General features: G+C 44.5%; 1 protein-coding gene across 3 annotated transcripts in view; it reads right to left on the bottom strand.

Annotated features, from left to right (window-relative positions):
- Nucleotides 1-6,067, bottom strand: part of WIPI2 (WD repeat domain, phosphoinositide interacting 2) — a 35,321-nt gene extending 29,254 nt beyond the window's left edge. For all 3 annotated transcript variants that reach the window (XM_060124580.1, XM_060124579.1, XM_060124578.1), the window contains exon 1: nucleotides 5,820-6,067. Coding sequence is in view for 1 of the 3 variants with exons in the window: in XM_060124578.1 (XP_059980561.1) it covers nucleotides 5,820-5,893 (74 nt within the window). In the remaining 2 variants the exon portion in view is untranslated. The remainder of the gene's footprint in view (nucleotides 1-5,819) is intronic.
- Between the last annotated feature and the right edge of the window lie 9,229 nt (nucleotides 6,068-15,296).

The following is a 15,296-nucleotide window of genomic DNA, read 5'->3' on the forward strand; positions in this document are numbered from 1 at the left end:
ACCTCTTTCACACTTATGCAGAGGAAATACATTCCAAGAACAGAGCTGCTATAAGCACTACTAAACACTGAAATTGCAACTGGTTCATCCTAAAGTATAAACAGAAATGGAACTCCTACCAGTTTATATAATTTTTCTCTACAAAAATGCTTCACTATATTGAATTAATCACATCAATGAGGTAATTAGGCATTGTTACCTGTACATTTTTTGAAAAGCAATAAGGGGCCAACAAAAACACAAGAATATCCAAGAAAGCTAAAAATAAAACAAAATCTCAATAATTCATAACTTCTGGAAAATTGATGTTCAGGAAAATGTTTTCCAGATAACTAAGGGCTGCTATTTTAAGCACCAAAACCTTATATCCCACCATTTCTGATTTAAATAAAAGTCGTCCTCATACAGTTTTCTGTATGGGACGGCAAATCCTCACCATTTGACTGGACTCACATCATGAAACAACTTTACTATCATGACAAAGGGACCCTCTCAGACCCTAACAAGGAGTTGAGGGTCTTGTGTACCTACATCAAGCAGCAGTCTGTTGGGCTGGGTAAGAAAATACCCTCTACCTTTTGTTTCGCTGACAGTTGTCACTGCTCCCCAAGCATCCTACTAGCATTAACAGCCCCTCCCTCTTTCAAATTTGTTGACTTGGAAACCAAGTCACCAAGCTTATTAGTTTCATATATAAAATAAGCGTAGAGAGGGCTTTTTCTACAGATAAAATTAATGAGCTTGAATTAATTAATGAGGACCTGGATTTTGATACACCCAGGATTTTGGCTGTGCTCCAAATGGGCAGAATTTGTTAAAACTGATCAAATATTAGCTCTCTGATGTTCTTCCAGATATTCAGAAACTGATTTTGGATATTAAATACTTTTGCTAGCGTTTTAATCGCATGGCTTCCTACTTGCACACCCCAATCAGTAGGAAACGTAAGCAAAAATACACCAAGTATTTTTTTTTTTTTTTTTTTTGTGGTACGCGGGCCTCTCACTGTTGTGGCCTCTCCCGTTGCGGAGCACAGGCTCCGGATGAGCAGGCTCAGCGGCCACGGCTCACGGGCCCAGCCGCTCCGCGGCACGTGGGATCCTCCCGGACCGGGGCACGAACCCGTGTCCCCTGCATCGGCAGGCGGACTCTCAACCACTGCGCCACCAGGGAAGCCCTCACCAAGTATTTTTTTGATATGTACATGTGGTATAGAGTGAGCATATACTTTATCAATAAAGGCAGACATTTTTTTTTTTTGCGGTACTCAGGCCTCTCACTGTTGTGGCCTCTCCCATCGCGGAGCACAGGCTCCGGACGCGCAGGCTCAGCGGCCATGGCTCACGGGCCCAGCCGCTCCGCGGCACGTGGGATCTTCCCGGACCGGGGCACGAACCCGTGTCCGCTGCATCGGCAGGCGGACTCTCAACCACTGCGCCACCAGGGAAGCCAAGGCAGACATTTTTAAAGGATGATATGAAATACAAATAGGTTTGATATTTACATCTCGAATATCAATGGTCAGGTTCACACACTCCTCTTTGGAGATTCTGCTTTTAATAACATCTCATGATTTGCCTGACCATATGATATATTAATGGGAGAAGTACAGTAACATATAAGCATGAGATTCCCCTAATAAATAATCTCACTTCCCACTAAGTGTTTATATGGTAAGGTTTGTTTTTTTGTTTTTTAAGGTAAGAGATCTTTTATTGACAAAGGGAAAACCCAGCAATAACAGAAAAAAGCATATATTTACTTAATCCCCCACTTCACTACCATACCCTGCCTTCAACTGTGCGTGGTGTCAAAACCCAGAGACCCTGCTGTACCCTCTGGAGACAAGGCCCAAGTTCCTCAGCAGGCAGGAACAGTGACTGCTTCTGCAACACACTCTGGGCCAGCCTTCTCGATCTTCGCCACACGCGACTCCGCTCCACTGCAGAGCTCCTGAGACCGCCCATCCTGAGCCTTTGGGGGATTCTGTGGTTTCCAGGAGGTTGGTTCTCTGCTTTCCCCACTAGCAATGGAGGATCCACTTTCCTTTACCACTTGCTGGCTTCCAAAATTTTGTTGCTAGTGTCTCCTCGTTCTATGGGTTTAAGCTTTTTTAAGTACCTTTTTGATATTTCACTGACTGTGACATTTTATTAGGGTTCTGAGAGGGAGGGCCAAAATAAATGCTTGTGTTTAACCCACCATCTTTAACTGCAAGTCTCTGTCACTGAATTTAAACTTGACTGCTCAGTATTTAAAAGACAGTGATTTCCATTAAAAAACAAAAATTTTTTTTAACATTTTATAAATGTTAAAAACATTTTAAAAGAAAAAAGATTATTTTCTTAATTCCCTTTTTTTTACCCACTTACGCATGATCAGCCCATTAATATTTTCCCTTTTCATCATCTTCATCAGAGAGCCATACTCGAGGATAGGGTGAAGTGGAAACAGTGACGCCCATAAAAAGGAAGCCACCTGAACTGCTGCTGAGACCTGGCCGGCCCCGGGGCCCTACTCAGCAAGCTCGTGGCCATCCCAGACCTCCACCTGGACATCCCTAAGGCCTTTCAAACTCAGTAATATCCAAAGCGGAGTTCATCTTTCTCCCTAAACTGAATCCCCCTCTGATCTTTCTCCCATAATGTGCTGTCACTGCTCATCTAGAATCTAGGCTGGAGACTTGGGAGTCACCTTAACTTCTCCCTTAAGTGCAGCATGCACGTCCCATGGGTCACACCAAATCCTGATGGCTCACCAGTCTCCTTTCTAGTGGCCACGGCCGCTGGACAATACCCTCCCCAGTGACTGCCCTGCTTCCTCAAAACACATCCTCCACACGGCAGGCAGAACCACCTAGAACTTTAAGGTGGAAGAATCGTTACTTCCAAGTCCCTCGATTTACTGATGAGGGAAAAGGAGAGAAGTGACCTCCCAGGACAGTTGCTGTAACCTTAGAAGAAACCTGGTTCAAGAAAGCAATCAATTCAGACCAATGCCTTACTATCTCTATGCCCATAACTTTTAGACACTAACAACATCAATGCTACAAACAGAAGACTTCGGAAGTCAAGTCCCTGTCCTTATTCTATTTCTTTTAGAAATGTAGTTTCTAAATGATGTAGACGTTGCCCAATCAATGACTTCCACAAGCTGTGTGGGGTCCCCTGCAAGTACTCAGACCCTGACATTTCCGTTGAAGATCCAAGTGATACCCGGCACTTCTATTAGTTTCTTAACTTCGATATCAAAGCACCAAAAATTCCTCAAGATAAGTCTTCCAAAGTGTTACTTTCAGAAACCAGGATTGGAACTAACCAGCCAAGAAGAAGACGACGGGGACCAGCTTTTCTTGATGCCTTTTTCCCAATTCTAGTTAAACAAACAAAAACAAATGGTAAAAACAAAACAAAACAAAAAAACCCCAAATAAAACGTTCACACTTTCAGAATAAGAATCACAGAAAAAAATATTACAGTATTTGAAACCATATTACCAGGAAAAACAGAAAGGACAGATATAGTTTGTTATGAAAGGAACACTGTTGTTCAAGCATTACTGTATAACGTAGAATACATATTCTATTAAGTGAAACGGCTTCCAGGTTTCCTCACTGAATACCGTGAATGTGAATCCAATATTCTTTGCTTTGTGAAAAACTGTGTTTCTCTATCAAAGTAAATGCTGGAGATGGACAAGGGAGGGAAAGGAGTGAACTGTCAACCGTCTCCCCAGAACTTCTGTATTTCTTTCAGGTATAGATTTAAAACAAATTAGTCACTTTCATCAATAAACTTTTAGTATAATCCTAACTTACTATTCCTTACAATTTATGCTCACACTGTATCAAGGTCTCTTTAGCAAATCAAAATTATGACACACAAATCTTGTCTTGAGGGGCTTCCCTGGTGGTGCAGTGGTTGAGAGTCCGCCCGCCGATGCAGGGGACACAGGTTCGTGCCCCGGTCCAGGAGGATCCCACATGCTGCGGAGCGGCTGGGCCCACGAGCCATGGCCGCTGAGCCTGCGCGTCCGGAACCTGTGCTCCGCAACGGGAGAGGCCACAGCAGTGAGAGGCCCGCGTACCGCAAAAAAAAAAAATCTTGTCTTAAACTAATAACTTCAGGACTCACAGAGGAGTGGGAAAGCACGATTTCCAAGTACAAAAAGACCTTATTTCAGGCCAGAGTGACATTCTTCTCTTATATAGGGAAAGTGGTATTTGAATGCCATTTAAAATAAGAGCAAAAGAGAATGTTTTCTCATATTTGATTTCCTTTCAATATAAATGATGAGCAATGAAAAACTTAAAGAATGGTAGAAAATGTTTTGGAAATTCTCTAATTTATACAAGACATAAAAACACATAAAGCTACCATTCTTACTGGTCTCAAAATACTAAGGCCTTAAAAATGGAATCACAGTCGGTTTGAAATGTCCTCTTCCCCACTTGGATTGGTATAACATAGTCCATCTCAGTTACAACCTCCTGCAACAGGTGGTCCAAACTGTTTTTGTTGGATTGGCTTTTGGTCATACAGAACACTAGTATTCGGCAGTTTTCACCTTCAAAGATTGCTATGGGCTGCTTTCTACATTCACTGTCCTCCAGATCCTACTCTGTAGGTAGAAACAACAGCATGGTAGATTGGAGAGGACACTGGAAGACAATTCAGGAAAGCTGCCCCCTCTCCACTGTCAAATGAGGGTAAGATCCAGGCTCTGCTCTGAACCTTCCTCAACTTCGGTTTCCTCTCCCTGTAGTTGGAGGAGGTGATCTGCTCCCTTCCAAGTCCCAACAGAGGCCCACTGTGGGGCTGTCTGCGCTACTTCCCCAGCTTTGGAAGGTGCTACCGAGCGCCCACTGCACGCCACTGACTTGGGGGCTTGCCGCTCTACAACTGACTTTTAGTTTTTTAAAAGATGTCATGTTCTACTTTGCTGATTCCATTCAGCCAGGAACAACTCAACCGACTACTTTGGTACGAAGCCAATGACCCACTCCTCCTCCCCTCTTACATCACTTCCTCTTACTCACTTCCCAAGATGGCTTTCCTCCCTTCCAGTCCCACAACTTATCCTTCCTTCTCCAGAAACTTCATCTAGTAACTATCCTCACACGTCACTGGAGACAGCCTCCGAAGAATCGGCTTCAAACCCATATGGGTTGGGACAAACAAGGGCTGGCATCATGGGCCTCGCGTCCCCTGTAAGGATGGCCCATGCCCCGAAGCACCAAGACCTCTGGGGGGGGAGGGGTTCTCTGTCACATCCCCCTTGGCTCAGTTTCTCCCCAGGTCAGAGACCACGTTTACTGCTAAGTTTGTTTCTTGCTCGAGGAGGACATCAAAGTTACCTGTCAAAAAGAACAGCGAGACGGGAAGAAAAGGAAATCAAAGGGACCCTAAGATGATGAAGAGATGAGGAGAAGGGGCTGAAGAGGGGAAAAACTGGAGCAAGAGAGCTGAGGTACAAGAGGGAGGCGGGTTATAAGGGAGAAACCCACCCCCACCGCTCCAGAGGCGGCCGAGACAAGTCAGGCCACAAAGTTCTGCCCCAACTTTGTGAGAAGTGAGGTCCGAAAAGACAAAGCCTTCCCGTGCTGGGTAAAATACCTCCCCTACCTCCATCGCTTTCCCGGCTCAGAGATCGCAGCTCCAGGGCAGAGCCTGGAGGGTCCCCACAGAGGGCGCCCCTCCCTCCCAGCACGCGCCGGGCCCGCCCCGAGGATGCCTCTGCCCTCCCCGGCCCCAGGCCCCCAGGCTCCGGCCCCCGCCCCGCGGCCCCCGGCTCCGACCCCGGCCCACGCCCGTCCTTACGTGACGTCTTGGTTGAAGTTGGCGAAGAGTAGCTGGCTGGCGCCAGCCTCGCCACTCTGACTCGCCAGGTTCATGGTGGGCGCGCGGCGGGTGGGCCCGGCCCGGAGCTCGCGCGCGGGAGGGCAGGTCGGGGTGAGCTCAGGGTCGGCGCCGAGCCCCGCTCGCCGCCACTCGCCGCGCGGACATCAACAGCCGCCTCATCCCGACCCCGCTCTTGTTTATGCTCCAGAGCCGGGCCGCCAGGCGCGCCTGCGTGGCCCCGCCTCCTCGGCGCACGGCCTCCCACGGCGCAGGCGTACTGCGGAGGTCCGCCCCTTCACCTCCGGCCTGGCCCCAGGTTCCGGTCGAACACGCGCGCGCGTGGGGACGCGCGGGGGCGCGATGGGCTGGCCTTGCGGGCGGGTCACGGGCCGCGCATGCGCGTTGTAAAGAGTAGGCGTTCCGTGTCCCCCGCCCCCATCTTTTTATTACTATTAAAAGGGCCTGCCGCGTGCGGGTCCTTGTGCCAGATACGTGCGTTCTTATTTGGTGCTTATAGCAATGCTTTGTAGGGAATGTTGCATTCCCATTTTATGAATTTGAGAACTGAGGCTCAGAAATATTAACTTATTTGCTAAGTGTTAGATCTGAGAATGGAACCCCCGTTGTTTCTTCAAGGCCCACGCGTTTTGGGTCTCTGGGGAGGATTCTGTTTTACACGTATTCATTCATTCAGTAATATTTAGAGAGTGCCTTCCATGTGAGCTAAACAGGCCTCCTCCTTTTCTTCAGCGAAGTTACAGTGGGAGAGGTAAACACAATTACAAAGCCGGGGTGCAATGAAAGCACGTAATGAGGTCGCTTAACCTAGACTTAAGGGACAGGGACTGTGCAGCCGGGAAGGCTTCCTGGAGGAGAAGAGGCCTGAAGTTTGAGTAGCAGGTAACCGACCTCAGGAATGGAAGCGTTCTGTATGGCAAAGGTCCACGGATGGCAGTGTGACCTGGACAAAGAACTCCATGGTGTGTCTGAGCTTGGAGTGGGATGGTACACATGACACAAGATTTGGCTTGAGAAACAGGAGGTGTCCGGATTAGGCTGGGTGTTAAGGTAAGGGACTTCCCTGGTGGTCCCATGACTAAGGCTTCACCTTCCAGTGCAGGGGGTGCTGGTTCCATCCCTGGCGGGGGAGCTAAGATCCCACGTGCCTCCTGACCAAAAAAAAAAAAAAAAAAACCAACAGAAGCAGTATTGTAACAAATTCAATAAAGACTTTAAAAATGGTCAACCCCCCCCAAAAAAAAAATCTTAAAAAAAAAAGGTACGTTAGGCAAGAGACTGGTCTTTGTACCAAGAGCAATATGCCACCATTGAAAATACAGAATGGTGTGATCAAGTTCGTTAATTCTAGCCATGGAGTCAAGAATGCATTGAAAGTCACTGAGGAAAGTAGATCAACTATACTTCAATTTAAAACAAAAAACACAACAGAACAAAAAAACCTTGGACTGAAAAAAAATTTTTTTAATCCAAAAAATAAAAAAGAAAATCATTGAGGAAAGAATGGTCTTTTCCATAAAATATGCAGACCCTCCTACCACATACGGTACTCAAGCATTCATTTGAGATGGATTGTAGACCTAAATGTTGAAAGGTAAAACAATAAATCTGCTAGAAGAAAGCACAGGAGAATGCCTTAATGTCTCTGGTGTAAACAAAGTCATCTAAACAGGTACTTTAAAAGTACTAATCACAGGGCTTCCCTGTGGCACAGTGGTTAAGAATCTGCCTGCCAATGCAGGGGACACAGGTTCGAGCCCTGGTGCGGGAAGATACCACGTGCCTCAGAGCAACTACGCGCGTTCACCACAACAACTGATCCTGCGCTCGAGAGCCCGCAAGCCACAATTACTGAACCCACGTGCCACAACTACTGAGCCCACGTGCCACAACTACTGAAGCCCACATACCTAGAGTCCATGCTCCACAACAAGAGAAGCCACCACAATGAGAAGTCCTCGCACCTCAACGAAGAGGAGCCCCAACTCACCTCAACTAGAGAAAGCCTGCGCACAGCAATGAAGACCCAATGCAGCCAAAAATAAATAAAATTAAAAAAAAATTTTTAAGTACTAACCACAAAATAAAAGATTGGTCTTCATCAAAATTAAGAACATCTGCCCATCAAAAGAGACCATTAAGAGAGGTTGGAATGGGATACATATATTTGCAATACATATTTTTTGACAAAGGACTTATTTCCAGAATATTTGAAGAACTTGTACAAATCAATGAGGAAAATACTGACAACTCATTTTTTTAGTGGATAAAATACTTGAGCACAGACACTTCACAGAAGAGGATATCAAAATGGTGAATGAGCACAGGCAAAAGTGGCCATCATCAGTACTCATCAAGGAATTGCAAATTAAGAGCAAACAAGATACTACCAAGCATCTGCTAAGTTGGATGAAATTAAAACGACTGACAGTACCAAGTGCAGGCAACAACGTGGAGCAACTGGAACTCTGATACACTGTAAGTAGAAGTCTAAATTGTTAAAACCACTTTGGCAAAGTGTTTGACAGTATCTACTAGTGTTAAACTAGCATATTCCCTATGACTCAGCCATTTCACTTCTACGTATATACTCAAAGAAATGAGTGCATATTACCCCCAAAAGACAGGTGTAAAAATATTCATAGCTGCTTTATTCATAACCCCAAACTGGAAATAACGCAAACATTCATCTACAACAGAATGAATAAGTAAATTGTGGTACATTCATATAAAAGAATACTATGCAGCAATGAAAAAGACATACACCCATGGATAATCTCACAGATGTACTATTGAGTGAAAAAAGGTAGACACAAAAGAATATAGACCATATGAGTCCGTTTATATGAAGTCAAAACAGGCAGCATAGTGATTATTCCTGGTGGGGAATTGTTTGCGAGGGGACATGAGGGGGCTGGAGCTATTTTAGGGGTTGGCTGTATGGGTATATACGTATGTAAATATATAAATATATGTATATGTGAATGCCTCTCAAGATATAGGCCAGGAGCAATGTCTTTAAGTGGTTCTGTATTAGTTGGCACAGTTTCCTTTGGACCATTATTATTGAACAAAGGCACATAAAGGGGTCCCCAAGTGAATCCCCTGGGCTCTGGACACAGTCCTTGACTTCATTTTGAAATGCCACCCAGTTTCCCCTTCAGTCTGTCAGAATCTATCTGTCCATTCAGGATAGTATCTCCTTCTCTCTCTACTGGTTCAGCAAGTGAAGATCCCTGAATGGCCAGGGATTTGACTGTTTCCAATTTACCAGAACCATGACTCTATTCCCTGGAGTAATAGGTGACTGGATCTCAAAATCTAGTGAACATAGGGTTGTGTGGATGGAAACAAAAATTTCTTAAGTGAATAATTAGATGTAATACGCAAGAAAACACTACCCCTTCCACTCCTGGTTTGCAGCCATGTACTGCGTATTGTAGAATGACACCCTGACCTCACAGGGTGTGGTCTCTTAGCTGGTACCACAACTGAACATTCAGTAAGCCATTCCACCTTCTACTGAGTAACAGGGCTCGTGATAAGGGTGATGAATTCCAAGGGCAAGAGCTCATTGTCAAGCTTCCTTCACCTGTATGTAAATTACTTGGTCAGAAGACATGTGGTATGGACATGTGAATATCCTTGAAAACACTAACCTCTGCCCTTCTACACATTCCTCATCTCTTTCCTTGCGTTATATTTCTGTATAGCACGTATCACATCCAATGTGTCATATAATGCCCCCTCCCAATTAGAACCTAAGCTCCATGAAGGCAGAATTTTTATCAGTGTTGTTCACTCTGTGTTCCCAGAGAACTAAATTCTAGGCCCCCATTCCTTTTACAAAAAAATTTTTATTGGAGTGTAGTTGATTTACAATGTTGTGTTAGTTTCTGCTGTGCAGCAAAGTGAATCAGTTATACATATACTTTTTTTTTTTAACAATTAGGTGTTAGATTTTATTTTATTTATTTACTTTGGCTGCGCTGCACGGCATGCAGGATCTTAGTTCCCCCACCGGGGATTGAACCTGTGCTCCCTGCAGTGAAAGCTCAGAGTCTTAACCACCAGACCACCAGGGAACTCCCCTATCCACTCTTTTTTGGATTCTTTTCGCATATACGTCATTACAGAGTATTGAGTAGGGTTCCCTGTGCTCTACAGTAGGTCCTTATCAGTTATCTATTTTATATATAGTAGAGGGTATACGTCAATCGCGTCTCCCAATTTATTGCTCCCCTCCCCCCACCCCAGGCCTCCATTCCTGATGACTGGAATGGGCTGGAGCTGAGGGCTGCTGCCCACTCACTCAGTTTCTGTTTCACTGCTTTATTATCTGCTTGGTATTGGGAAACACTGACAGATGTTGCTGGAGAGCAGGCTGGATTTGTGCCAGAGAACTTGACCTGTGTGTGACTCAGTCATACACCCTCGTGTTCCAGCTCATCTTGAGACAGTGTGGGCTGACACTCCTGATGGCATGTAGGGCAGGAAGGATGCTAAGGAGTTTCTATCATCACTTCAACATTCCTCTAGGTGACTGGCCTGATGCCAATCTCAGGGAGAGGAGCTTCCCTTCCTCTTATCAACCATAGCACAGAACCGTCATCTGCAAGTGCTTAGAACATTCCTCAAGTATTCTTCTTATGTGCAACATTGAGAGATCAGCAGTCCTCCCACAAGCAAGTTCCTAAACAAACTTGTAGGATAAACATCTGGCATGGAGGAGGGAACAAAGGGCTGGAGTGCAAGGATGGTGGAGTGCACGTTGCACGAGGTGAGGCAATGGGAGAGAGGTCAGGATGTACGGAACACTGAAATCAGGCAATGGCTCAGATTCTTACCAGGTATATGTCCTTAGGTAAGTCACCTAACCTCTCTGAGCATCAGTTTCCTCCATAATCACAAGGGCTAAAATAACTCACCTCCTGAGAATGCTATGAAGAAGGATTGAATGGATGGGAGAAGCACTTCCAGAAGAGTGGAGCGAGAATCTCTGAAAACCATTCCTCCATGAAAGCAAAGAGAACACTGACAAAAATTGTCAAAAATCAACTTTTTCAGAACTCTGGATATTAACTTAAGGCTTGAAACAAGCTAAGAAGCATTGATTCAAGTAACACAACTGAATGTCAGTAAAAAAGAGTAAGCTGGGACTTCCCTGGTGGCGCAGTGGTTAAGAATCCGCCTGCCAATGCAGGGGACACAGGTTCGAGCCCTTGTCTGGGAAGATCCCACATGCTGCGGAGCAACTAAGCCCGTGTGCCAAAATTACCAGAGCCTGCGCTCTAGGGTTCACATGCCACAACTACTGAGCCCGTGAGCCACAACTCCTGAAGCCCACACACCCAGAGCCCATGCTCTGCAACAAGAGAAGTTACCACATTGAGAAGCCCGCGCACCACAACGAGGAGTAGCCCCCATTCTCCACAACTAGAGAAAGCCCGTGTGCAGCAACAAAGACCCAACACAGCCAAAAGCAAACAAACAAACAAAAACACCAGTAAACTTTGTGGCATTGTGATTTGCCCTAACCTCCTCTGTCTTTCCTAGATCCACAGTAGCCTTGAAAACCATCAGCCATGCAACTATGATAGATGTGAAAACAAACATCTGCTGCTGGAGGGGGCAGGATGGGCTTGGGGCTCCCCCACATCCCCATCCCCAGAGAATGGTCACTATCTAACCTGTCTGGCAGCTTGGAAAAACTCAATTCTCAAAGCTTGTGTTTATTTCATTTGAGTAAGAGTTTACCAGTACCTGTGTGGATAGCTTGATCTGCAAGATATTTGTCTAAAACAATCAGTGGGGATTGTTTAATAATTACAACTGCCTGAGGTAGTGTTACAAACTGGGGCTAAAAAGAGACACCGCCCCCCCCCCAAAAAAGAAAAACAACAACAACAATTTAAAGGAATAACTGGGAAATGAGATATGCGTAGGAGACTTTGAAAGGCTCCTGGAATATTCCTGAGAATCTAGAGGGTTATGTGTATGTGCAGGACTGTGCACATGCCCAAGAAAGACCTGAGAAGGTCCTAGAATCTCACCTATGGCTGATCTTGAGACCCTGCACAAGTAGGAAGTGAAGGCTAAGGCCGAATTGTAAAATGCCTGCAGGAGTGTTGAAGGCGTACCCCAACATGCACACAGAGCCCCTTGGCAAAGGCTGGGAGACATACTGATTCAAGGCACTTAAAGAAATCTCCATTCAATTGTTATCTGACCACTAAGATAAACGAGCAGAGACTTCACTGGTTGCACACAACAAAGAACACAGACTTTACCGAATTAGTACAGAAAAGTCACTCAACAAACAAACAAAAGCAAGAACCTGAAACCTTAGGTTGGGAAGGGGCATCTGATTTCCAGAGTTGCTGTATTATTTTAAATGTCTAATTTTCAGCAAAAAAACTATGACACACAAATAAACAGGAAAATATGGCCCCCAAACAGGGAAAAGCAATTGCCTATGAAGGGGCCCACATGGTGTGTTTAGTGGACAAGGACTTAAAAGCATTTATTACAGATACATTCAAAGAACTAAAGGAGACCATACCTACAGAATTAAAGGAAGGGTATGATGACGATGCCTCACCAAAGAGAGAACCTCATTAAAGAGGTAGGAATCAAGAAAAGAACCTAACAGAAAGCTGGAGTTGAAAATTACAAAAACCAAAAGGAAAACTTCACTAGAGGGGCTCAACAGCAGATTTGAGCTAGTAGAAGAAAGGATCAGCAAACTTAATGATGATTCAACTGAGAAAAATCTAGTTTGAGGAACAGAAAGAAAAAAGATGGAAGAAAAATGAACAGATCCTCAGAGAACTGTGGGACGCCATAAAAAATACAAACTTAGGGACTCCTCTGGTAGCACAGTGGTTGGAATCCACCTGCCAATGCAGGGGACATGGGTTCAAGCCCTGGTCTGGGAAGATCCCACATGCTGCAGAGCAACTAAGCCTGTCTGCCACAACTACTGAGCCTGCGTGCTGCAACTACTGAAGCCCATGCGCCTAGAGCCCGTGCTCCACAACGAGAGAGGCCACCGCAGTGAGAAGCTCATGCGCCACAATGAGGAGTGACCCCTGCTTGCTGCAACTAGAGAAAGCCCGTGAGCAGCAATGAGGACCTAACGCAGCCAGATAAATAAATAAATAAATATATTAAAAAGAAAAAAAACAAACTTAGAGGACTTCCCTGGTGGTCAGTGGCTAAGGCTCTGCGCTCCCAATGCAGGGGTCTGGGTTCTATCCCTGGTTAGGGAACTAGATCCCACATGTCTCAACTAAAGATCCTGCATGCTGCAACAAAGATCCCATACACGGCAACTGAGACCCAGCACAGCCAAATAAATAAATAAATTAATTAATAATAATTTTTTTAATAGAAAAATATAAAAACCTGAACTTATGCATAATGAGATTCCCAGGAGGATAAGACAGAGAAAATGGGGTGGAAAAAATAATTGAAGAAGTAAAGCATGTAAATTTCCCAAATTTGATGAGAGACATTAACCTGTACATCCAAGAAGTTCAATGATTGCCAAGTAGAATAAACTCAAAGTGATCTGCAACTAAACACATCATAGTCAAACTGTTAAAAGTCAAAGATAAAGAGGGAATCATGAGGGCTGCAAGAATAAAAGGGACTCATCACAAATAAGGGATTTCAATAAAATTAGCAACTGAATTCTCGTTGGAAAGATGGTCACCAGATGGCAGTGGGATGACATATTCAAAGTGCTGGGGAGGTGGGGGGAGGACTATCAAGATTTCTATATCCAGCAGAATTATTCTTCAAGAAAAGAAGGAAAGGGACTTCCCTGGTGGCCCAGTGGGTAAGACTCCATGGTCCCAATGCAGGGGGCCCAGTTTTGATCCCTGGTCGGGGAACTAGATCCTGCATGCTTGCTGCAACTAAGAAGCCCACGTGCTGCAACTAAGACCCGGCACAGCCTAAATAAATAAACAAATAAATATTAAAAAAAAATAAAAAGGAGAAATTAAGAATTGACAAAGATGGGCTTCCCCGGTGGCGCAGTGGTTGGGAGTCCGCCTGCCGATGCAGGGGACGCGGGTTCTTTCCCCGGCCCGGGAGGATCCCATATGCCACGGAGCGGCTGGGCCCGTGAGCCATTGCCGCTGAGCCTGCACGTCTGGACGGGAGAGGCCACGGCAGTGAGAGGCCCGTGTACCGCAAAAAAAAAAAAAAAAAAAAAGAATTGACAAAGAAACACAAACTGAGAGAATCTGTCCCTAGCAGACCTGTTCAAAAAATACTAAAGGCCATCAGGCTAAAATGAAATGACAGAAGACAGTAACTCGAATCTATATGAAGAAATAAAGAACCCAAGAAAATCTACTGCATAGGCAAATATAAAGATAGGATAAATGTATTTTTGGTAACTCTTTTCTTCTATCTGATTTAGAAAACAATTGCATAAAAAGTAATAATAAAACTGTGTAGACAGGCTTATAATGTAAAAGATGTAATGTGTGTGACAATGATTGTGCACAGGTCTTAAATTTCTTTTGACAGTGTTTTATAGTTTTCAGTATGCAAGTCTTGCAGTTGTTTTGCTGAATTTATTACTAAGTATTTTATTCTTTTTGATGCTACTGTAAATGGAATTTTCTTAGTTTCATTTCAAATTGTTCATTGCTAGTGCAGAGAAAAACAATTGATTTTTGTGTAGTGATCTTGTATTGTGCAACCTTGCTAAACTTGTGTGTTACTTCAACAGTTTTATTTTAACAGATTCCTTATGATTTTCTTTATACAAGAGCACATTATCTGCAAATAAAGATAGTTTTACTTCTTCCTTTCTACTCTGGGTGCCTTTTATTTATTTTTTTACTTGATCAATTGCCCTACATAAAACTTCAGTACAATGTTAAATAAAAGTGGCAAGAGCAGGGCTTCCCTGGTGGCGCAGTGGTTGCGAGTCCGCCTGCCAATGCAGGGGACATGGGTTTGTGCCCCAGTCTGGGAAGATCCCACATGCCCAGAGTGGCTAGGTCCATGAGCCATGGCCTCTGAGGCTGAGCGTCCGGAGCCTGTGCTTCACAACGGGAGAGGCCACAACAGTGAGAGGCCCACATACAGCAAAAAAAAAAAAAAAAAAAAAAAAAAGTGGCAAGAGCAGACATCTTTGTCTTATTCCTTATCTTAGAGGGAAAGAAAGCATTAAGCTTCTCACTGTTAAGTGTGAGGTTAGTTGTGGGTTTATTGTGGATGTCCTTTATCATGTTGATGAAGTTCCCTTCTATTCCTAGTTTGTTGAGTGTCTTATCATGAAAGGATGTTGGATTTTCTTATAAGTGTTTCTGTATCTATTGGACTATCACGTATTTTGTTCTTTGTTTTATTAACATAGTGTATTACATTGATTGATTTTCTTATGTTGCATTCCTGGGATAAATTCCGTTTGGT

Source organism: Lagenorhynchus albirostris, chromosome 15, assembly GCF_949774975.1.
Source record: "Lagenorhynchus albirostris chromosome 15, mLagAlb1.1, whole genome shotgun sequence".
NCBI lineage: Eukaryota > Metazoa > Chordata > Mammalia > Artiodactyla > Delphinidae > Lagenorhynchus > Lagenorhynchus albirostris.